The sequence below is a fragment of the Portunus trituberculatus genome, chromosome 46 (assembly GCF_017591435.1).
Source record: "Portunus trituberculatus isolate SZX2019 chromosome 46, ASM1759143v1, whole genome shotgun sequence".
Lineage (NCBI taxonomy): Eukaryota > Metazoa > Arthropoda > Malacostraca > Decapoda > Portunidae > Portunus > Portunus trituberculatus.
The window spans coordinates 15494066-15520162 of NC_059300.1; the positions used below are offsets into that span (position 1 = coordinate 15494066).

Genomic DNA, 26097 nt, shown 5'->3' on the forward strand with positions numbered 1-26097 from the left:
TTATTTCCAGTGTGGCGCAATAGTACTTATCCTGATATAACAGAGTCATACACTTTGTAATAATCAAAATCAAGCATGCCATCGTACCATATACAACCTACACTTTGAGAGATCTTATACAGTATCTGGGAAAGAAAACACACTATCTTAGCAGAAAGCAGCAATGACACAATATGTATGTCATCAGATATATCACGAGAGTGTCCTGATGATCCAAAATACACGTCATTATGTTGAAGGGGTTAATATTCATGGCTCAAGAAATGTTAGGGCAGAAATTGATAAGAAAATGTACTGAGAGAAAGATCAAGATAAAAGATATACCATACTTTGGTTATGTTTAGAAACTATATCAACAATGAATAATACTAAACAATAATATAAAGGCAAAAAAATAGATAAGGTTGAAGTCTGGTGTAATTCACTTGTTTTTATCAAGGAACATGGTATAATAAACACAAGCTACATGTATATCCTTTCATAGGAATAGTTTCCTTCCCCATATATATATATATATATATATATATATATATATATATATATATATATATATATATATATATATATATATATATATATACCAGATAAAGAACTATCGTATAACAAGGAATTACTGTATATATATATATATATATATATATATATATATATATATATATATATATATATATATATATATATATATATATATATATATATATATATATATATATATATATATATATATATATATATATATATATATATATATATATATATATATATATATATATATATATATATATATATATATATATATATATATATATATATATATATATATATATATATATATATATATATATATATATATATATATATATATATATATATATATATATATATATATATATATATATATATATATATATATATATATATATATATATATATATATATATATATATATATATATATATATATATATATATATATATATATATACAGTAAGTCCTCGTTATACCATGGTTCTTTATCCGGTAATTTCACAGTTATGGTACTTGGAAATTACTACCCTCGATTCGATATACGATAAGAAAATTCACAGATATGGTATCCGCTCATGTCATCCGAGAGGGCCCAGCGCGGGGAGCAGGGCTGATGACATCACCCACGCCACACCTCCCCGCCACTCACAGTACTGACTTTAACTTGACCACCCTTGGAGCCTGTCATCTCTTCCCCTCCCCCCTTTTCTTTAACTGTATTACATATTACTTACATGCATTACTAATTAGATGAATAAATGGAATATTAAAGGGTCCATTGTAAGCACAATTATATTCATAATAATTGTGGCAAACATAAAGCCTACTACCAGCAGCAAACCATGCAGCAAGTGATAAAAGGCACAGATGGGCCTGCTACCATGAACTTGGCATGGAATAAAGTATGCCCAGAACGTGCGCATGACTTCCCAGGCTTCACTGAAGACGACATCGGTGCGATCAGAAATGACATAGTAAATCTGTGCCATAGGGCTAGCTTTGATGAAGTTGATGATGATGTTCAAGATCTTTTAGAAAAGCAATGCTGAACCTCTCTCAAATGAACTTATAGAGATAAACAAGGCATCACAGAAGGCAGAAAAAGAGGGAGAGGAGGAAGAAGAACCTATCCATGGCCTGGACATCAAAACTTTTACAGAATGTCTCGGTGGTATCGAAAAAGCTCTGGAAACCCTGAAGTAACGTGACCCAAATCCTGCCAGGAGTAGCAAAATACAGTACTTACTCCAATTTTGTGAGTTCAAATTTTGCGATACGCCAATTTTGCAATCCAGGACCAATAATTGCCATTTATAAAATTTCCCCATATTGCTCCTTTCTCCCAGTATTGCAAGTGGTGGCGGGAGAGAGAGCGTTCCCGCAAATTATATATTACTGTATTATATAGGCAATATTTTATTAATTTATTCATATTTATCCCATTATACTATATTATTATCATATTTATATTATATTTATCATAGTTTGATGGTTTTTGGCTAGTTTTCATAAAAATCTGGCGGTAATTCAACGAAGCTCATTTGGCAACACTGCCACACTCCCTACCGCCTTCCATTTGTTTACATACACCTCCACAGAGTTCTCTCTGCAAATTTGGAGGAATCCTTGAGCTCAATTTTGTGCGGCATGGTGCCACCAACCAAGAAAAACATTAGGCTAACTTTGGAGCAGAAGATGAAGATGATTAAAATGAAAAGGGATGGAAAAAGGAACTGATATTTCCAGAGAGTTTGGTGTGGGAGAATCAACTGTGAGAATGGTGTTTAAAAACAGTGAAAAAATTGAAAAAGCTGTAAAAACGTATGGTGGACAGATTTTTTATTCTCGTAGCCATTGTACAAACACTGTGATCATTCATATGGAAAGATACCTGGCTCAATATATGTGATATAAATATGGGCAAAATATTAGGAAAATATTAAAAAAATAGGTGACCATGGACAAAGGGTCCACCATATTCAATTTTTCCCATAGGAATAATACTTCCAATTTTGCGATTTCCAAATTTGCGACTCACAATTTCTCGCAAAATTGGAGTAAGCACTGTAGCATGAAGTAGAGAAAAGTGTCAGGATTTATCAAGAAATCTATGATGAAAAACAAGAAAAAACAAACAGTCCTCCATCTACTCGTTCTTCAAGCCAGTAAGACATGTCGTCCCTGTCACACCTGTCGACCCTGCTACAGCTGGCCCTTCCGCATCCACTGCCGACGGTTCTACACCTAGCTCTTCCTCCATATCTTCTTTCTTCAAACCACTGAAACATGCTGACCCTGCTACAGTTGGCCCTTCCACATATGCTTCCGACAGTGCAGATGATGACGTCTTATCCTTGTCTGCCCACTCAGCTGAAGATGAGTAAGGGCTGAAATCCCTACTGTCCCTTAGCCTCGGGAGGGACATCATCTGATAGAATACATGACGAGTGAAAGGTAAATAAAAACATTTTCTGTTGACTTCTATGTTGCAGTACTTTACATTTCTTTTCTTTTTTTTCATGACTATTTTCATGTATTTTAATTTCTGTAGGGGTGACTTTTGACGTGCTGGAACGCATTCCCAATTATTACATGTTATAATGAGTTCGGTATATGTTAATTTCGATTTGCAGTGTGGTTTTCAGGAACACATATGTACCGTATAATGAGGACTTACTGTATATATATAAATATTGTTGCGACAGCGGGGATGTGGGGGCCAGTGGCAACTACTTGCAGGAGTGAGGTGGTATTGTCGAGAGACAGGAGGTGGGGAACTGGAAGTAATGGCCAAGCAAGTGGATAAAACCATAGTGATTGGCCCAGAGGCGAGCCAATCACAGTGTTGCAAAAAGGAGAGGTGGGTATTTAAGCTGCCCCAGCTAGTGAAGGGTGCTCAGTCAGTCCCACCCGCAAGCAGTCTCTCCCCGCTCTCTTCCCTGCTCTGCTCTGGACCTGGTTACTTGCTGCTGGCCAGTTCCCGCTCTCAGCGTCTACCCAGTTCTCCTGATACTGCGTGAGGACGGTCTGGTCCTCCAGTGATCCTGTGCCCGCCAGCTTGAGGAAGTAGTTGCCACTGTTGTCTCTTGCCCGTTGTCTCTGTCTTGCTCTGTTCTCCGTTCTTGTGGCCCGCATTCGCACTGTGTACTACCCTGTACTTCCCTGTTGTACTGTGTTACTACCAAAGTAATTGTAAAAAGCTGTACCAAGTGTTTCCTGCCAGTCCTGCCTTTCTGAGTGAGCAAGTCTGCCTAAGTAAGTACCTCGCTTCCTCGCAAGTCACGGATCCTCATCAACTTATCCCTGTGCCGCCCCGTCCTGAATGCTGTCCTGATCTGCCGAGAGAGTAAGTGAGTTGCTGTTGTGGCATTGGAAGCTGAAGTAAAAACCTCTGGGTGCCCTGCCTTGCCCAGTGGTTGCTGGTATGGGTGGCCCTACTGTGCTGTGTGGGCGGCGGTTCGTAACAATATATATATATATATATATATATATATATATATATATATATATATATATATATATATATATATATATATACAGGCAACCCCGTTTAACGAAGGGTTACGTTCTAAAAACACTTCGTTAAGCGAAACTTCGTTAAGCGAACCGATTATAACAAGTATAACCCCTGATTTGAACTTCCATTGAGAGTAAGCAAAGTGAGAGTGCATCATAGTACAGTAAAAGGTTTAATGAAAGTAAAAATTATGAAGTTAAACATTTAGGTAGTTTAATTTAAGTCATTATAATGTACACTAATGTATGCATGTACGTAACTTTATAATGTTGATGATCTTAACTTTATGAAGGGAGGGAGAGTGAAACGGGAAATACACTAACCGGCAACCTGTGGAATATAAACAAAGTGCGCATCATGGTACTGCATACAAAACTTATGTACCACATTTCCACAAGGCTTTCCATTTTATCCATTGTTTCGTCACAAGTTCTGGTGGTTCTTTTAGCTTGCAAGAAAGATGAGGTCTCAATAGCCTTCTTAATAGAGTATCTTGACTTGAAAATAGTAGACAGTAGATGGAGTCAAGCCATGGTGGGAAGACATGTTATTAGTTTTCTGACCTCTATTTTGTCTGTGAATAATACTCAGCTTCACTTCGAGAGTAAGACACTTCCTGGTCTTCTTAGGAACGTTAGGCCACATTGCAGGGTGTTTTGGTGGTAAGTTGAACTAAAGAAGATGAGCTGCTGGTGACGCTGTTATGTTTTGACTGGGCAGTGAGTGGTGCGTGTGATCTTGATCTTGATCTTGATGCTACAGGTGACACAGAATTTCTTCTGAGTCAGGCCTTTGTATCGGCAGAGCCTGTGTTGTCCACGAGAGGCTTGATCTTGATCTTTATTCTATAGGTGTCTCAGGATTTCTCCTGAGGCAGGCCTTAGTACCAGCAGCTCCTGATGTATTCAAAAGCCTGTCAGCTTGCATGATACAGTGGGGCTTTCAAATTTGGAAATAAATTACCTGGATAAAACTTCGTTAAAGCGAGTTTGGTGTTCGTTAAACGAGCAGATGGTATTAAAATGAAGCCTTCGTTATAGCGAAATTCCGTTGTGTGAACCTTCGTTAAACAGAGGTTGCCTGTAATATATATATATATATATATATATATATATATATATATATATATATATATATATATATATATATATATATATACAGTAAGTCCTCATTATACAGTACATATGCATTCCTGAAAACCGCATATCAAATTTACCGTATATCGAACCCATTATAACATGTAATAATAGGGAATGTGTTCCAGCACATCAAAAGTCACCCCTACAGAAATGAAAATACATGAAAATAATAATAATAATAAAAAAAAAAGAAGTAAAGTACTGTGCAAAAGAAATAAACAGAAAATATTTTGATTTGCCTTTCTATGGCCATGTAATCTATCAGATGATGTCCTTCCCAAGGCTAAGGGATAGTAGGGATTTCAGCCCTTACTCATCTTCCGCTGAGTGGGCAGACAAGGATAAGACATAGTCGTCTCCACTGTCGGAAGCAGATGTGGAAGGGCCAGCTGTAGCAGGGTCGGCAAGTTTCAGTGGTTTGAAGAAAGAGGATACTGAGGAAGGGCCAGCTGTAGCAATGTCGGCAGGTGTGAGAGGGATGGCATGTCTGACTGGCTTAAAGAACGAGTAGATGGAGGACTGTTTGGTTTATCTTGTTTTTTTCATCATAGATTTCTTGATAAATCTTGACACTTTTCTCTACGTCATGAGCCACTTTGCTACTCGTGGCAGGATTTGGGTCACGTTCCTTCAGGGTTTCCGGAGCTTTTTTGATACCATCGAGACATTCTGTAAGAGTTTTGATGTCCAGGCCACGCACAGGTTCTTCTTCCTCGTCTCCCTCATTTTCTACCTCCTGTGATGCCTTGTCTAGGTCTATAAGTTCATCATTTGAGAGAGATTTAGTATGACTTTCCAAAACATCTTGAACATCATCATCATCAACTTCATATAAGCCAGCCCTATGGCACAGATTTATTATGTCATTTCTGATCGCACTGATGTCATCTTCAGCGAAGCCTGGGAAGCTATGCGTGCATTCTGGCCACACTTTATTACATGCCAAGTTCATGGTAGTTGTCTTCACTTCGTCCCAAGATGACTTGATGTTATCTAAGGCGTGCTTGATGTTATACGACTTTCACCATTCACTGATAGTGGGCTAGGCAAACCCATCTGTGCCCTTTATCAGTTGCTGCATGGTTCGCCGCTGGTAGTAGGCTTTTAGTGTTTGCCATGATTATTATGAATATATTTGTGCTTACATTAGACCCTTTAATATTCCATTTATTCATCCAATTAGTAATGCATGTAAATAATATGTAATGCAGTTAAAAAATGGGAGGGAGGGGAAGATATAATAGGCTCCAAGGGTGGTCAAGGTAAAGTCAGTACTGTGAGTGGCAGGGAGGTGTGGTGTGGATGACGTCATCAGCCCTGCACCCCGGATACCGTATCTGTGAATTTTTCTTACCGTATATCGAATCGAGGGTAGTAATTTCGAAATACCGTAACTGTGAAATTACCAAATAAAGAACTACCGTATATATATATATATATATATATATATATATATATATATATATATATATATATATATATATATATATATATATATACAGGCAACCCCCGTTTAACAAAGAGGTTACGTTCCTAAAAAACACTTCGTTAAGTGAAATTTCGTTAAGCAAACCGATTATAACAAGTTTAACCCCTGACTTGACCTTCCACTGAGAGTAAGCAAAGCGAGAGTGCATCATAGTATGGTGAAAGGTTTAATGAAAGTAAAAATCATGAAGTTTAACATATAGGAAGTTAAATTTAATTTAAGTCATTATAATGTACACTAATGTATGTATGTACGTAGCTTTATAATGTTGATGATCTTAAATTTATGAAGGGAGGGAGAATGAAACGGGAAAGACACTAACTGGCAACCTGTGGAATGTAAACAAAGGGCGCATCATTGTACCGCGTACAAAACTTATGTACCAAATTTCCACAAGGCTTTCTATTTTATCCATTGTAGAGTCAAGAGTTCAGGTGGTTCTTTTAGCTTGCAAGGAAGATACAGTCTCACCAGCCTTCTTAATAGTCTGCTGACTTGAAAATAGTAGAGACAGTAGATGGAGTCAGGATGGTGGCCAGCAATGCTATAGTTTTCTCGCCTCTCTCGTGTTTGTGAATAATATCCAGCTTCACTTCGAGAGTAAGAGACTTCCTGGTCTTCTTAGGAATGCTAGGCCACATTGCAAGGTGTTTTGGTGGGAAATTGAGCGAGTGAAGACGAGCTGCTGCTGACGCTGTTATGGGAGTGAGTGGTGCGTTTTGTCCACGAGAGGCTTGATCTTGATCTTGATCTTGATTCTACAGGTGTCCCAGAATTTCTCCTGAGGCAGGCCTTAGTATTTGTGGCTGCTAGTGTATTCAAAAGCTTGTCGGCTTGCGTGATATGGCAGGGCTTTCAAACTTTGAAAAAAATTACCTGGATAAAACTTTGTTAAAGCGAGTTTGGTATTCGTTAAATGAGCAGATGGTAGTAAAATGAAACTTTCGTTGTAGCGAAATTTCGTTGTGTGAACCTTCGTTAAACGGGGGTTGCCTGTATATATATATATATATATATATATATATATATATATATATATATATATATATATATATATATATATATATATATACATATACAGTAAGTCCTCTTTATACAGTAGTTCTTTATCTGGTAAATTCACAGTTATGGTATTTGGAAATTACTACCCTCGATTCGATATACGGTAAGAAGAATTCACAGATACGGTATCCGCTCATGTCATCCGAGAGGCCCCAGTGCGGGGGAGCAGGGCTGATGACGTCATGCACGCCACACCTCCCCGCCACTCACAGTACTGACTTTAACTTAACCTCCCTTAGAGCCTGTTATCTCTTCCCCTCCCCCACTTTTTTTTTTTTACTGCATTCATATTACTTACATGCATTACTAATTAGATGAATAAATAGAATTTTAAAGGGTCCATTGTAAGCACAAATATATTCATAATAATCATGGCAAAAACTTAAAGCCTACTACCAGCAGCAAACCATGCAGCAACTGATAAAGGGCACAGATAGGCCTGGCAAGCCCACTATCAGAGAATGGTTTAAGTCACATAACATCAAGCACGCCTTAGATAACAACAAGTCATCTTTGGACGAAGTGAAGACGTATACCATGAACTTGGCGTGGAATAAAGTATGGCCAGAATGCGTGCATGACTTCCCAGGCTTCACTGAAGACGACATCGGTGCAATCAGAAATGACATAGTAAATCTGTGCCATAGGGCTGGTTTCGATGAAATTGAAGATGATGATGTTCATGATCTTTTGGAAAGCCATGCTGAACCTCTCTCAAATGATGAACTTATAGAGCTAGACAAAGCATCACAGGAGGCAGAAAAAGAGGGAGACGAGGAAGAAGAACCTGTGCGTGGCCTGGACATGAAAACTCTAAGAGAATGTCTCGGTGGTATCGAAAAAGCTCTGGAAACCCTGAAGGAACGTGACGCAAATCCTGCCAGGAGTAGCAAAGTGGCTCATGACGTATAGAAAAGTGTCAAGATTCATCAAGAAATCTATGATGAAAAAAACAAGATGAACCAAACAGTCCTCCATCTACTCGTTCTTCAAGCCAGTCAGACATGCCGTCCCTGTCACACATGCTGACCGTGCTACAGCTGGCCCTTCCACATCTGCTGCTGACAGTTCTACAGCTGGCCCTTCTTCAATATCCTCTTTCTTCAAACCATTGAAACGTGCTGACCCTGCTACAGTTGGCTCTTCCACATCTGCTTCCGACAGTGCAGACGACGACGTCTTATCCTTGTCTGCCCACTCAGTGGAAGATGAGTAAGGGCTGAAATCCCTACTGTCCCTTACCCTCGGGAAGGACATCATCTGATAGAATACATGGCAATTGAAAGGTAAATAAAAACATTTTCTGTTAATTTCTTTTGTGCAGTACTTACTTTTTTTTTTTATTATTATTATTATTTTCATGTATTTTCATTTCTGTAGGTGTGACTTTTAATGTGCTGGAATGCATTCCTTATTATTACATGTTATAATGGGTTCGGTATATGGCAAATTCGATATGCGGTAAGGTTTTCAGGAACGCATATGTACCGTATAACGAGGACTTACTGTGTATGTATATATATATATATATATATATATATATATATATATATATATATATATATATATATATATATATATATATATGTGTGTGTGTAGGAAGAACTGCCACGGCCCAAAAAGAAATATTAGAAAAAAAAAAAGCCCACTGGAATTGCAGTCTCCATGAAAGATTAGAAAGAATTAGTCAAAACCCCAGGACAAATGTCTTGACCCTCCCTCTTAAAAGAAGTCAAGTCGTAAGAAGATGGAAATACAGAAGCAGGTAGGGAGTTCCAGATTTTATCGGAGAAAGGTGTAAATGATTGAGAAAACTGGTTAACTCTTGCATTAGATAGTTGGACAGAATAGAGGTGAGAGGAAGAAGAAAGGCTTGTGCAGTGAGACCACAGCTAGCAAGTAGCTAGCAAGATCAGTAGAGCAGTTAGCATGGAAATATAAATAAAAGATAGAAAGAGATGCAACATTTCAGCAGTGAGAAAGAGGCTCAAAACAGTCAGTCAGAGGAAGGGAGTTCATGAGACTATTCAACCCTAACAGTGAGGGTGGAACACCACCAAACAGGCAAAGAGTACTCAATACAAGGACAGATAAGGCCCTTGTAGAGTTAGAAGTTTAAGGGACGAGAAAAACTGGCAGAGACGCCGCAGAACACATAACTTCATAGAAGCTGCTTTAGCAAGAGATGAAATGTGAAGTTTCCAGTTAAGATTATGAGTAAAGGGCAGACCAAAGATATTCAGTGTAGAAGAGGGAGATAGTTGAGTATCATTGAAGAGGGGATAGTTGTCTGGAAGGTTGTGTCGAATTGATAGATGGAGGAATTGAGTTTTTGAGGCATTGAACACTACTAAATTTACTTTCCCCAATCTGAAATCTTAGGGAAGATCTGAAGTTAAGTGTTCTGTGGCATCCCTACATGATCTGATGACTTCCTGAAGGGTTGGTTGTCTCTGAAAGGACGTGGAAAGATGTAGGGTGGTATCATCAGTGTAGGGGTTGATAGGGCAAGAGATTTGGTTAAGAAAATTATTGATGAATAACAGAAAGAGAGTGACAGCACAGAACCTTGAGGAACAACACTGTTAATAGAGTTAGGAAAGGAATATTGGCCATCTACCACTGCTGTAATAGAACAGTCGGAAAGGAAACTTAAGACAAAGTTGCAGAGGGAAGGATAGAAACTGCAGGAGGGCAGTTTTGAAATTAAAGTTTTGTGCAAGACTCTATCAAAAGCTTTTGAAAATTCTAATGTGACAGTAAAAATTTCACCGAAATCTCTAAAAGAGGATGACCAAGACTCGGTAAGGAATGCCAGATCACCAGTAGAGCAACCTTCATGAAACCCATACTGGCAATCAGATAGAACATTGTGATGTGACAGATGTTTAAGAATCTTCCTATTCAGGATAGATTAAAAAACTTTAGACAAGCAAGAAATTAAAGCTATAGGACAGTAGTTTGAGGGATTAGAACAGTCACCCTTTTTAGGAACAGGCTGAATGTAGGCTACTTCCAGCAAGAAGGAAAGGTAGAAGTCGATAGACATAGTTGAAAGAGTTTGGCTGGGCAAGGTGCAAACATGGAAGCACAGTTTTTAAGAACAATAGGAAGGACCCCATGAGGTCCATAAGCCTTCTGAGGGTTTAGCCCAGAAAGGGCATGAAAAACATCATTACAAAGAACTTTAATTGTAGGCATGAAATACTCAGAGGGAGGAGGAGAGGGAGTAACAAGCCCAGAATCATTCAAGGTAGAATTGTTAGCAAAGGTTTGAGAGAAGAGTTCAGCTTTAGAGACAGAAGAGATGGCAGTGGTGCCATCAGGATAAAATAAAGAAGGGAAAGATGAAAAAGTAAAGTTATTGGAAATGTTTTTGACCAAATGCCAGAAGTCATGAGGGGGAGTTGGAGTTTGAAAGATTTTGACATTTGCTATTTGTGTAAGAGTGTTTGGCAAGTTGAAGAACAGATTTGGCATGATTTCGGGCAGAAATATAAAGAGCATGAGATTCAGGAGATGGAAGGCTCAGGTACCTTTAGTGGGCAACCTCTCTAACATGTATAGCATGAGAACTGGCTGTGTTAAACCATGGTTTAGAAGGTTTAGGATGAGAAAAAGAATGAGGAATGTACTCCTCCATGCCAGACACTATCACCTCTGTTATACATTGGGCACACAGAGATGGGTCTCTGACAAGAAAACAGTAATCATTCCAAGGGAAATCAGCATAATACCTTCTCAGGTGCCTCCAACAGGCAGTGGCAAAACGCCAGAGGCACCTCCGCTTTGGGAGGAATTGGAGAAATAGGACAAGATACAGAAATAAGATTGTGTGATGTGTGATTACTGATTTCTTTTGTCTGTACTAAACACACATTTCTCTTATTCTTTTGATGAATTAATCTTAATGATTGTATAATGATTTATCATACCATTTATAATGAAATGTTGATGATAGGTACCATGTCACAAAGAACTACTATGTATATTTATATTGTACTTTATAACTTACTGAAGGAAAGCATGAAGTTCTGGATGGCTGCTGGGGTTGATGGTGACCTCAAACAAGGGACGGAATAGGTTGTCAATGAGGACACCAAAATTTTCAACAATGTTGTTGTTTTTGTAGATATCACTGTAAAGGAAAGTTGCTGATGTGAAAATACTGTAGTGGAAGGAACAGGTAATCCACCTTGCTCTGCATTCTTTTAGGCATGGAATGTTTCATGCTGAATTAGTTTTATAACATTTGATAGAGACGAAGAATGTTTGTTTACCATTTCTAAAAATAATGCTAGGAATCTTGATGAAAAAATTATTTAGCTTTCGAGGATGGCAACATATATAAAAACATTTCAATCTAGAGAATAAAAGACACAGGAAACTTAAAAACAAAAATAAAAAAAAACAATTATCAAGAAAATTATCAATCTGGCTATAAGCATTGTTCCCAACAAATCATCCCTGATGCTTTTTCACAGTTACTCCAACTGTTCGTACATCTTTCTCACCTCCTGAAATCTGTCTCTACTTTCCTTTCTCTACGTTAATGCCCTTCAGTTTCCCTTTTCCCTGCACCTACTCCTGTGTGTCTTTACTGCAAAAACCTTAAACAATTCTCTACTCCAAATCTTCTATGTCTAGATAATACTCACTAGATGCGTGGGACTTGCACCAGCCACCGTACATTTTCTGAATGGACATTATGTTTCACTGCCCAACGTGCTAACTTGTCCCACTCATCAACACTCTTCCCATACACTGACAGCCTCAGCTCTGCATTTTGGTACTTGCTTTCCTCCAGGTCTGACATCACCTCCTGTAGCAACATGTCAGAAGTTCATTAATTCTCATCACCACTCTTTTCAGCTTATAAAATAGTTGTACTATTACAACAAAATTCATTAATCAACTGTGTTGTTGTGTGGTGTCTGGAAAACATGCATGCCACTGATGGCATAGTGGCAACTCCTAATCCAGCCTCAGAGTCCCCTTCTCGGGAGGGGACCAGAAATGTCCCCAGGCTGGACTGCTCTTCAGGTAGCAACCCAAAATGTCCTGACATCTCCCTCAATTTTTTCTTCATTAAATTCTAAAACACTCACAGTCTTAGATCTAATTTTCAATCTGTAGAACACAACCTTTCCTCTATTAAACCTCCTCATCTTTTCCTCACCAAATCACAGCTATCTAAGGCAACTGATAGCAGCCCCTTTTCTGTTCCCTCCTACTTTTTCTATCCTTAGTTTCATTCCAAATCTGGATGTTGTGACTATGTGCACAACGACTTAACTTGTTCTTCTGCCCATGCTCTTGAGTCTTCTAAGTTTTGCACCATCTGGCTTAGACTAAATAGTCACTCTCGAACTAAATTTATCAGTGCTGTCTATCTCTCCCCTAACTCTTCTGACTATAGTAAATTCTTTGACTATTTAACTTTCAAAGTGGAGGACATTCTATCCTGCTATCCTTTCGTGGAGATCTCCATCCTTGGAGATTTCAATGCTTAACACCAGCTTTGGCTTTCTACTCTCTTCACTGACCATCCTGGTGAACTAGCCTTCAACTTTGCTATCCTCCATGACCTAGAGCAACAGGTGCAACACCCTACTCGTATTCCTAATTGTCTTAGAGATACAGACACCATTCTTGATCTTTTCCTTACCTCTAATCCTTCTGCTTATGCTGTTACCCTATCATCTCCATTGGCCTCCTTTGATCACAATCTCATTTTTTTATGTTGTCCTATTTCTCTAATTCCTCCTCAGGATCCCCCAAGGTACCTCTGGCATTTTGCCTCAGCCAGCTGGGTGGACCTAAGGAGGTATAATGCTGATTTTCCGTGGAATGATCACTGTTTCCGTGTCAGAGACCCATCTTTGTGTGCTGAACCCATAACAGAGGTGCTAGTGTCTGGCATGGAAATGTACATTCCTCATTCTTTTTCTCAACCTAAACCTTCTAAATTTTTATTTAACACAACCTGTTCGTGTGCTATACATGATAGAGAGGTTGACCACAAAAAGTACTTCCGCCTTCCATCATCTGTATCTTATGCACTTTATATTTCTGCCCAGAATCATGCCAAGTCTGTTCTTCAACTTCCCAGACACTCCTTCATAAATAGAAAATATCAAAATCTTGCAAACTCCAACTTCCCTCGAGACTTCTGGCATTTGGGCAAAAACATCTCCAATAACTTCACTTCATTATCTTTCCTTCCTTTAATTCATCCTGGTGGCACAACTGCCATCACATCTGTCTCTAAGGTTGAACTCTTCTCTCAAATCTTTGCTAACAACTCCACTTTGGATGATTTTGGGCTTGTCCCCCCTCTCCTCCTCCCTCTAACTATTTCTTGCCTGGAATTAAAGTTATTCATAATGATGTTTTCTATGTCCTCTTTGGCATTTGGCCTCCTTAGAAGGCTTATGGACCTAATGAGGTCCCTCTTATTGTTCTCAAAAACTGTGCTTCTGTGCTTACACCTTGCCTGGCCAAACTCTTTCAACTATGTCTATTGACTTCTACCTTTCCTTTATGCTGGAAGTTTGCCTATATTCAGCATGTTCCTAAAAAAGGTTTTAATTCCTCAAACTACCACCCTACAGCTTTAATTTCTTGCTTATCTAAAGTTTTTTTAATTAATCATTCATAGGAAGATTCTCAAACACTTGTTATTTCACAATCTTCTCTTTGATCACCAGAATGTCTTCTGTCAAAGTTGCTTTATTGGTGATCTTCTGGCTTTCCTTACGGAGTCTTGATCATCCTCTTTTAAAGATTTCAGTGAAACTTTTATTGCTGCATTAGACATATCAAAAGCTTCTGATAGAGTCTGGCATAAAGCTCTAATTTCAAAAATACCCTCCTATGGTTTCTATCCTTTTCTCTGCAACTTTATTTCAAGTTTCCTTTCCAACCATTCTATTGCAGCAATGGTAGACAGCTACTATTCACTAAATCTATTAACAGTGATGTTCCTGAGAATTCTATCCTGTCACTCACTCTCTTTCTATTATTCACTAATGATCTTAATCAAACTTCTTGCCCTATCCACTCCTATGCTGATGATACCACCCTACACTTTTCCACATCTTTTCAGATATGACCAACCCTTCGGGAAGTCAACAGATCACACAAGGACACCACAGAACGCCTGACTTCTGATCTTTCTAAGATTTCTGATTGGGACAGAGAAAACTTAGTAGTGTTCAATGCCTCAAAAACTCAATTCCTCCATCTATCAACTCGACACAATCTTCCAGACAATTGTCCTCTCTTCTTCAATGACACTCAGCTGTCCCCATCTTCTACATTAAATATCCTCGGTCTACCCTTAACTCTTAATCTAAACTGGAAACTTCACATCTCATCTCTTGCTAAAACAGCTTCTATGAAGTTATGCTTTCTGAGGTGTCTCTGCCAGTTTTTCTTGTCCTTTCAACTGCTAACTCTGTACATGGGCCTTGTCCGTTTTTGCATGGAATACTCTTCCTATGTTTAAGGGAGGTTCCACTCACACAGTTTTGTTAGATAGGGTGGAATCAAAAGCTTTTTGTCTCATCAATTCCTCTCCTCTGACTGACTGTCTTCAGCCTCTTTCTCATCGCCAGAATGTTGCATCTCTTTTATCACTATTTTCATGCTAACTGCTCTACTGATCTTGCTAACTGCATGCCTCCCCTCTTCTTCCAGCAGCCTTGCTGCACAAAGCTTTCTTCTTTCTCTCATCCCTATTCTGTCCAGGTCTCTAATACAATAGTTAACCAGTAATCTCAATCATTCATACCTTTCTCTGGTAAACTCTGGAACTCCATGCCTGTTTCTGTATTTCCATCTACCTACGACTTGACTTCTTTTAAGAAGGAGGTTTCAAGACATTTGTCCTTGAAATTTGGATAACTCGTATAACCTTTAAGGGAACTGGCAACCCAGTGCCCCCTTTTTAAAAAAATTTTTGTTGCCATTGGCCAGTTGCCCTGCCTGCATAAAAATAAAAAAAAAGTAAAATTACTGTGCAATGAGTATTTTGAAGAAATGGCATAGTGAATGAAACTAGATTTGCTTCACCACTTCACCATACACTTATTAAGGAATCAGCCAAATATATTTCAGACAACACTTTACACCTGATCAGAAGAAAGTTGTCTTGTTTTTCCAGATTTCAAGTCTTCTATTTCTTTAATATCATCTTCCCTTATATGTTAGTTTGCTCATATTATCTTAAAATAGAGAATCCTACCTTAATAATGTGACCAAAATATTTTCCACTGATGTAGTTGTCTGTCTTTAGGAACACTTCCCTCAGTCGAGATTCTCCCACTGGGTTGTATTTGGCATTGAATTTATCAAACCTGAAAAAATATATATATATATATATATATATATATATATATATATATATATATATATATATATATATATATATATATATATATATATATATATATATACACACACACATCAGGAGGTACAAAGGTCATTTAGGGATAGTAAAAAAGCAGGAAGAGGAAAATAAAGGGATTACACAGAAGGAAATGGTAAAGGCACTAAAGGAAAATGAGTATGTGGTGAGAGATATTGCTGAAAAGAAAAAATATGTGATCATAATATGATTGAGGGAAGAAACTAACAGGAACTGGCAGGACAGGAGGGATAAGGAAAATGACAGGATTAAGTCTTTACTGAACAAGATCTCTGTGGAAGAAGAGGACATATATGCTGAGGTAGAATAAAGTGTGAGATTGGGAGCTTTTGAGGAAGGCAAGACTAGACCATTAATATTGAAATTAAAGTCTCAGGTGGCAGCTGAGGCTTTGCTGAAGAGGGCTTGGAAACTTAAGGACTCTGAGGAAACCAAAACAATTTACATAAGAAGAAATATGTCACAGGATGAAAGAATGAAAATGAAGGAGCTTGTAACTGAAGTGAAGGAGAGGAATGACGAAAGAACAGAGGAAGAAAAGACCAAGTTTTTTTGGATGATGAGAAATGGGAGGCTAAAGAAGTGGTGGATAAAACAGACGGAATAGACATTACATGGAAAAATGAGAATAGGAATGGAATAAAAGTGTCTTACACGAACATAGATGGATTTCTGTCTAAGAGGCTAGAATGTATGGATTACCTAAGAAATAACACCGGACATAATGTGTGTAGTGGAAACAAAGCTAAGGCCCGAAATAAAGCTAGACTGGTTTGTTGTAAAACACTACAAAGTATGGAGAAATGATAGAAAAAATAAAGGAGGTGGTGGTATAATGGTTCTTACTAAGGAAGATCTGATAGTGAAGGAGGTGAACTATAGTAAGAGAAATGAGGAAGTGATAAGTATGCTTATAACAGATGGCAAGAGGGACATTAATATTATAACAGTATACATACCACCCAGAACCAGTGCTTGGGAATATGAACAGTACCAAATGGTGATGAGAAATACTCTAGACAGAATGAAGCAAGAACTCATCAGAAAGGATAGAGTGATGATAGTTGGAGACTTTAATTGCAAAGAAATAGTGTGGGAAGACTACGAAGTGGTGAACAGTGGTGAGTGGGCAGAAGAATTGTTAAAGGTAGCAACAAATAACTTGATGACACAGTGGGTGAGATCACCAACAAGGTGCAGGGGACAAGATGTTGCAGCAAGGTTGGATTTGGTATTTACCAGGGATCTCTAAAAGAGGAAATTGAACATGAATGTCCCTTGGGGAAAAGCGATCATGATGTCCTAAGCTTTGAGCTGGATACGGAATTAAGCACGAATAAGATTGTGGAACGCAGGAGGAAAAATTAAATTATACTAGGGCAAATTATAACCATATAAGGGAGTTCTTTAATGAAATTGACTGGTCCGTGGTATACCAGGAAAGGGATATGCAATTGAAATACGATAAATTTATGGATTTGTATAACTCTGCTGTGAAAAGTTTGTGCCATATCACAGAAAGAGGACTTTAAATAATAAACAGTGGTTTAATAGAAATTGTGAAGAAGCAAAAAGAACAAAGAAAAGGCATGGAAGAAACTTAAGAAAAACAGTGATGTATTATCAAGAGAAGTCTACAAAACAGCAAGGAATAGATATGTTGAAGTAAGGAGAACAGCACAGAAGGAATATGAACAGAAGGTGGTGGAAAACTGTGATAGTGACCCAAAATGTTTTACAAATTCATAAATGGAAAACTAAATAAAAGGGAGGCAATAGAAAAGGTAAAAAAAAAGGGAAGAAGTATATGAAGATGCTGGAGATATAGCTGAAATTTTGAACGACAACTTTTGCAAAGTGTTTACAAAGGAGGAGCATTTTATGGGAGGAAGGCCTACGGAAATAAAGCAAATACAGGACATCATGGTTACTAAGGAAGATGTAAGGAAAATTATAAGCAATCTGGATATTAATAAATCAATGGGGCCTGATGGCATATCTGGGAGGTTGCTAAATGAATGTAAGGATCAATTGTTGAACCCCATATTTGATATTGTGGAAACCTCCATACGAACAGGATTAGTCCCGAAAGAGTGGAAAAGAGCTGACATTGTGCCTATATATAAGAATGGAAGTAGAATGGAACCGCTAAATTATAGACCAGTATCATTGACTAGTATATTGTGGAAGGTATGTGAAGAAGTAATTAAAGCTAAGTGGAGTGAGTATCTAGAAAGTGAAAACATTCTGAGTGAAAGGCAGTTTGGTTTAAGAAAAGGAAGATCGTGCAGATCCAATTTATTATGTTTTTATTCAAGAGTGACTGACATACTACAACATAGAGAGGGATGGGTGGATGCTATCTACTGGACTTGAGAAAAGCCTTTGATTAAGTACCACACAATAGACTGATGTGGAAATTAAAGATGATTGGAGGAGTAAATTATAAACTAGCAAAATGGATGGAAAATTACTTAATGGGAAGAGAAATGAGAACAGTGGTGAGAGGAAGGAAGTCCGAGTGGAAGAAGGTAACCAGTGCAGGATCCCATCATGTTTTTTATTTATGTTAATGATATGCCAGTAGGAATTGACAGTTACATGATCATGTTTGTGGACGATACTAAATTATGAGGAGAGTAAAGAATGTGGAAGATTGTAACAAGTTACAGGAAGATCTTGATAAAATATATGAGTGGAGCAAGGAGTGGCAGATGGAATTTAATATAGACAAGACCCATGTTATGAAAATGGGAAGAAGTAGATACAGACCAAACAGGGATTACAGGCTGGGTGATGAGAAAATCAAAGAGACCAATGAGGAGAAAGACTTACGAGTAACCATGCAAAACACCTTGTCACCGGAGAAACACATTAACAAGATTTTTTGGAAAACATACAACATGCTTCAAAATATTGGCCTTGCATTCCACTACCTAGATGAAGGAATGATGAAGAAGATATTATGTACCTTAATAAGACCCCAGTTAGAATATGCAGCATGTGTCTGGTCACCGCATATGAAGAAAAATGTGAAGAAGGTGGAAAGGGTACAGAGGCTGGCAACAAGGATGGTACCAGGACTCAGGGAGTTAGACTATGAGGAAAGACTGAGGAAGCTGGGGCTGACCACATTAGAAGAGAGAAGAACAAGAGGAGACATGATAACTATGTATAAATTGGTGAACAAGATTGACATACTGGACAGAGAGTTGATAAAGGTGACCACAAGTAATCATCTCCGAGGACATGGAAAAAGCTAATAAAGGACATCTGTCTAAATGACGTGAGAAAATACAGTTTCCGCATCGTAGCATTGATAAGTGGAATAAACTGAGCAGTGATGTCGTTGACGGTGTGTGTCAATCAGATGAAAGAGAGATATGACAGGAATGGACAAGGAGACAGGTCACAGAGAGCTTAGCTCGGGCCCTGTAATACACAAATAGGTAAATACACACACACACACACACACACACACACACACACACACACTGCTCACACTGCAAAAGGACTGGAAAAGAGTATGTACAGGGGAGGGGACCATAGTGTTCTTTAAATGAAATAAGTGTTAGACTAGAGCCAAGGAATAGATAAAGAGAGAGATATGGAACAAAGTAGCTGCCAGGCGCATGGAGAAACCAAAACATACGCTGGCCGAAAATCAACACTATATAGAAACACTTATTGGTTTAAGAAAACTGACTGAAGATACTATGGATAAGGATTTCTCGGGTTTTCGAGATGAACGAGGAAATACGAGGAGACTTGTAAATATAGAGAAAGAATTAAGATATTTGAAGGAGGCGATGTCCAGTCTCATGGACAAACATGACCGACTGGTATCAGAAAACACAGCCTTGAAATTGAGAATAACTGAATGTGAAAAGGTCAGTGGAATAAACCAGGAATTAAAAGAGGAGATTTTAGAAATAAGGAAGCAAAATGATGCTCTAAAAACCACATGCCAGAATTTGCAGGATAAAGTGCAACAAGGGGTTACAGACAGGATAGAAGGTGGTCTAGGTGAAAACAAATTGAAAGAACTAAGAAATGAATGGAAACAAGAACAAGAGGAGGAAAAAGTCAAATTTTCAGAAGTCGTAAAGAGACAAATTTAGGAGAACACAAAAGTTGCTGTAATCAAAGTTATCAAAGAAAAGGAAAGCATGGTGAGGGATGCAGTGGACAAGAAAAAAAGCTTTGTGATCTACGGGATGAGAGAAAAGAAAAATCCAAATAAATTCATAAAAGAACGTAAAGAAAGGGAAATGGCCAAAACGTTTATCAAAATGATACAAGACAGCACACAAGAATTTGACCAGAAGGTGGAGGAAGTGGTTCAGCTGGGAAGGTACACTGAAGGGGATAAGAGATCAATGAAGGTGAAAATGAGATCTCAAGTGGCTGTAGAAGAAATAATGGCTAGAAAAGGAAAGTTAGCCGATGATGTCGATCACAGGGAAATATGGATAAAAAAAGATATGAATTTAGAGGAAAGGGAAAAGGAGAAAGTGCTAAGAAGTGAGGCTAAGGAAAGAATGAGAAAAGAACAGAGATAGAGAAGAAGAATTTTTACTGGAGGGTTCTGGATATGAGACTAAAGAAATGGTACTTAAGGAAAAAAAGAGGTCATGGAGGAGGCAATAAATTAAGAGTGACTTATACTAACATAGATGGTTTGTTATCAAGTACAGTAAGCCCCACATTTAGTGATCCTATTAGTCTGCTAAATTGGAATTTCGTCAAATTTGAATACTACTTTAAATAGGGAAAAATACCAATCAGTCTTTCATGAAAGTATTTGAGTATTTACAGCTGAACATGACATTCAGAGAATCAGCAAACCATTAGTGGAGGCCATGGTGATAGCGAAACTCGCTAAACAGCAACGATGGGAGTGCAAAAAATGAGTTCACACGCTGGATTAACACACACAATAGCTCGTGTCGAGCAGGAATGCCGGAGGCACTGTGGGGCTGACGTCACGGCCAAACAGACACGCGATTGGCTCAGAGCGAACGGGAGGCAGGACAGTGTAGTGCGGTACATTCGCTAAATATGAGAGAAAATCGCTAAACTTGAGGGCTTGGCCTTTTTCCAGACAGTCGCTAAATAAGGGTTTCGCTAAGCTGGATTTCACTAAATTCGGGGGCTTACTGTATATTGGAAGTTCGGGACTATTTGAAAGAGAAAAAGCCAGATGTAATGTGTATCATTGAAACAAAACTGAAGAATGAGATACATGTCAACTTTAAAGAGGAAGGATATAATACCTGGAGGAGGGACAGGAAGGATAAAGGGGGAGATAACATTTGTGTGGAGGATGTGCAATATGGAGAGGACAAAGTGGAAGCATTGGGAGTAACAATCAGAACAGAAGATTTGAAGAAGAGAAAAATTATAGTAACATATGTTCCACCAAAGACTAATACATGGGGATCAGAAGAGCATAAAGATATGCAAAGAGAGACGATAAAGTATTTGGATAACATGATAAGAAGAGATAGAAGAATTTTCTTAGTTGGAGACTTCAACTATAAAAAAATAAAGTGGGGAGAGATGGAAGTAATGAACAATGCTGGGCAGTGGAGTGAGAAAGTGTTACAGATGACTATGGTTAATACAATGGACCAGTGGGTAGAAGAGTCAACAAGATACAGGGGGAAGAGGAACCATTGTTACTTGACCTAGTCTTCACAAAAAAACCAGAGTCCCCTCCAATCATACAATACCTTAGTGAGGCTTAGTCCAATAGGGAAAAGTGATCATGTGACATTAGAGATACAAATACAGGAGGAAGATGAGATAAGATACAGAGAGGACTATAAAGGAGAGAGACTAAATTATGCAAGAGCAGATTTTTTAAAACTAAGGAGTTATTTTGCTGATAATGAGAGGAGTAATATTATGAGCAGGAAGACTGTACAAGAGAAATATGACATATTCTTACAGGAATACAATGAAGGAGTAAAAAAGTTTGTTCCTGTTTATAGAGTTCAGAAAAAAATACATGCTTGGCACAATACTAGATGCTTACAAGCAAAAAAGGCAAAGGATAAAGTGTGGAAGAAACTTTTAAACCAGGGAAATGACTATAATAGTCGGCAGTACAAAGATACTAGAAATGAATTTATTAGAGTAAGGAGAGAGGAAGAAAGAAAGTTTGAGAAGGATTTAATGGATAAAAGTAAGGATGAACCAAAACTTTTCTACAAGTTTATAAACGGCAAAACAAAGAATAAGGAAACAATTGAAAAAATAATTAAAGAAGGAAAGACATACCAAACAGAGAAAGAAATGTGGGAAATAATGAATGAGAGCTTCAAAACAGTATTCACTGAAGAAGATGACTTCACAGAACCTATTAGGACATTAAATTGCCTAGGATTACAGGAAATTGCAGTTCATAAAGAGGGTATTGGAAGATTACTGGACAAGTTGGAAGTCAGGAAAGCAATGGGGCCAGATGGTGTATCAGGCTGGGTGTTAAAAGAATGTAAAGAGCAATTACTGGAGCCAATTTGGGAAATACTAATTAAAAGTTCAATAAATGAAGGGAAAGTTCCACTATAGTGGAAGAGAGCCAACATAATACTTATATTCAAAGGAGGAAAGGCAACTGAACCACTAAACTACAGACCAGTGTCACTTACTAGTGTTGTAGGGAAGTTATGTGAAATAATTATCAAAGAAAAATTAGTTAAATTTCTAGAAGAGGAGCAAGTCATATCGAACAGACAATTTGGGTTCAGGACAGGGCGGTCATGTGTATTAAACTTATTAAGCTTCTACTCCAGGGTTATTGTAGGACTTGAAAGCAGAGATGGATGGGTAGACACAGTATACCTGGACATTAAAAAGGCATTTGGTAAAGTCCCTCATGGAAGACTTCTTTGGAAACTAAAGAACATAGAAGGACGGGGTGGAACCTTGCTCGAATGGACAAGAGATTATTTGAAGGATAGAGAAATGAGAACTGTGATCAGAGATAAATACTCTTCTTGAAGTAAAGTACCTAGTGGGGTGCCACAAGGGTCAGTGTTAGCCCCCGTTATATTTCAGGTTTATGTACACGATATTCACATTGGAGTAAATAGCTATATGAATTTATTCACTGATGATGCAAAGTTGCTAAAAGTTATCAAAACCAGAGAGGACTGTATACAGCTACAGGAAGATTTGAATAAGATCTATGAATGGAGCAAGAAGTGGAAATTGGAGTTTAATGCCAAGAAATGTCACATAATGGAACTAAGAAAGAGTAAGAGAAGACCAGTATGGAACTATTTGATGGGAGGAGCAAATAACGAAGACTAAAGAGGAAAAAGATCTTGGAGTGATCATACAAGAAAATCTGAGCCCTGATAAACACATAAACAAGATATTTGGACTATAATATAGGATGTTGACTAATATAAGAGTGGCATTTCATTACATGGATAAAGATATGATGCAAAAAATCATCACAAGCATAATACGCCCAAGGCTGGAATATGCAGCAGTGGTATGGTCTCCGAGTTCTAAAAAAGATATAAGAAAACTGGAAAGGATACAGAAGATTGCTACAAAGATGGTGCCGGAATTAAAGGACCTCACATATGAAGAACGACTGAAGAGAATAAGGGGACCTAATAACAATGTATAAGATAGTAAATGATATTGAAAAGATAGACAAAGAAGACCTGGTTCTGTTGGCGGAAGAGGATGGAAGGACAAGAGGACATGAAAAGAAGATCAGGATGAGGCAGTGTGTGAAGGATGTTGAAAAATACAGTTTTCCACACAGAACGGTGGAAAATTGGAATGCATTGGATAATGGAATTGTTGCAGCACATAGTGTGCATAACTTTAAAGAAAAATTAGATAAATGGAGATATGGAGACAGGACACTATTAGTGAATGTACAATACAACTAGGTAAATACACACACACACACACACACACACACACCACAGGGTAATAGAGAGACTGTCTATATGAAAGAGATTAAAGTAACCAAGCTTGAAATAAAAAAGTTGATGACGGAATTGGATGAGGAAAAGGCAATGGGACCGGATGAAGTCTCAGGCAGAATACTGAAAGAATGTAGGGAAGAACTAGCAAGTCCAATATACAACATCATAAAATGCTCAATAGAAAATGGAACAGTCTCAGTGGAGTGGAAAAGAGCTGAGGTGGTTCCCATATATAAGAGCGGAAGGAAGGAAGAACCTTTAAATTACAGGCCGGTATCACTAACTAGTGTAATATGCAAGATGTGTGAAAAAGTAATAAAGAAGCAATGGATCGAGTTTCTTGAAGACAACAAAATATTATCAAATAGCCAATTTGGTTTTAGAAAAGGTCGGTCATGTGTGACAAATTTATTGAGTTTCTACTCTAGAATAGTTGATAAAGTATAAAGAGAGAGGATGGGTTGACTGTATTTATTTAGATCTAAAAAAGGCTTTTGATAATGTGCCACATGAAAGATTACTATGGAAGTTAGAGGAGAAGGGTGGCTTAAAAGGAAGCACATTGAGATGGATGAAGAATTACTTAAGGGGAGGAAATAAGGACGATAGTTAAAGATATGAAGTCCAAGTGGAGAACAGTAGACAGCGGAGTGCCACAGGGTCAGTATTGGCACCAATACTTTTTCTCGTATATATAAATGACATGCCAGAGGAGTGACCAGCTACATAAATCTGTTTGCAGACGATGCGAAACTGTGCAGAGTCATTAAACAAAAGAGGATTGTGAAATACTTCAGGAAGACTTAAACAAGATCTGGAAATGGAGCAAAAATGGAGATGGAATTCAATGTGGACAAAAGCCATGTCATGGAAATGGGAAAAAGTGAAAGACGACCAGTGGGAATCTATAAGATGGGAGATGGAGTAGAACTAGAAAAAGTAAAAAGGAAAAGGACTTGGGAGTGACAATGGAAGAAAATAATCAAAGTTAGCCATATTGATAGAATTTTCAGAGAGACGTATAATTTGCTAAGGAATATTGGAGTAGCATTTCACTATATGGACAAGGGAATGATGAAGAAATTGATAAGTACTAAAATAAGACCTAGATTGGAATATGCAGGAGTTGTGTGGACTCCCATAAAAGAAACACATAAGAAAATTAGAGACTACAAAAAATGGCTACAAGAATGGTTCCAGAATTTAAAGGGATGGCATATGAGGAGAGACTAAAGGCAATGGATCTACCAACCTTAGAGCAGAGAAGAGAGAGAGGGGATCTGATACAAGTTTATAAATTGATTAACAGAATGGATGAAGTGGATAATGAGAAACTGATCCTGAGAGAAGAATATGACTTTAGAAGCACAAGATCGCATAGTAAGAAACTAAGGAAGGGACGATGTCTGAGACATGTTAAAAAATTTAGTTTCCCGCAAAGATGTGTTGAGACTTGGAACAGTTTGAGTGAGGAAGTGGTATCAGCAAAGAGTGTACATAGTTTTAAAGAAAAATTGGATAAGTGTAGATATGGAGATGGGACCACATGAGTATAAAGCCCAGGCCCTGTAAAACTACAACTAGGTAAATACAATTAGGTAAATACACGTCTGGTAGCTCAGTGGTTAGAGCGCTGGCTTCACAAGCCAGAGAACCGGGGTTTGATTCCTCGGCCGGGTGAAGATATTTGGGCGTGTCTCCTTTCACATGTAGCCCCTGTTCATCTAGCAGTGAGTAGGTACAGGATGTAAATCGAGGAGTTGTGACCTTGTTGTCCCGGTGTGTGGTGTGTGCCTGGTCTCAGGCCTATCCGAAGATCGGAAATAATGAGCTCTGAGCTCGTTCCGTATGGTAACGTCTGGCTGTCTCGTCAGAGACTGCAGCAGATCAAACAGTGAAACGCACACACACATGTGGTGAGAGATATTGCCAAAAAAGAAAAAATAAGTGATCATAACAGGTTTGAGGGAGGAA

At 38.1% G+C, this 26097-nt stretch overlaps 1 protein-coding gene across 1 annotated transcript in view; it reads right to left on the reverse strand.

Moving 5' to 3' along the window:
- LOC123519725 (AMP deaminase 2-like) overlaps window positions 1–26097 on the reverse strand; it is a 226816-nt gene that overhangs the window by 62370 nt on the left and 138349 nt on the right. The window contains exons 12-14 of the mRNA XM_045281229.1: window positions 15983–16094; window positions 12393–12556; window positions 11750–11872 (exon numbers count right to left, since the gene is read on the reverse strand). Coding sequence (XP_045137164.1) covers window positions 11750–11872; window positions 12393–12556; window positions 15983–16094 — 399 coding nt within the window. The remainder of the gene's footprint in view (window positions 1–11749; window positions 11873–12392; window positions 12557–15982; window positions 16095–26097) is intronic.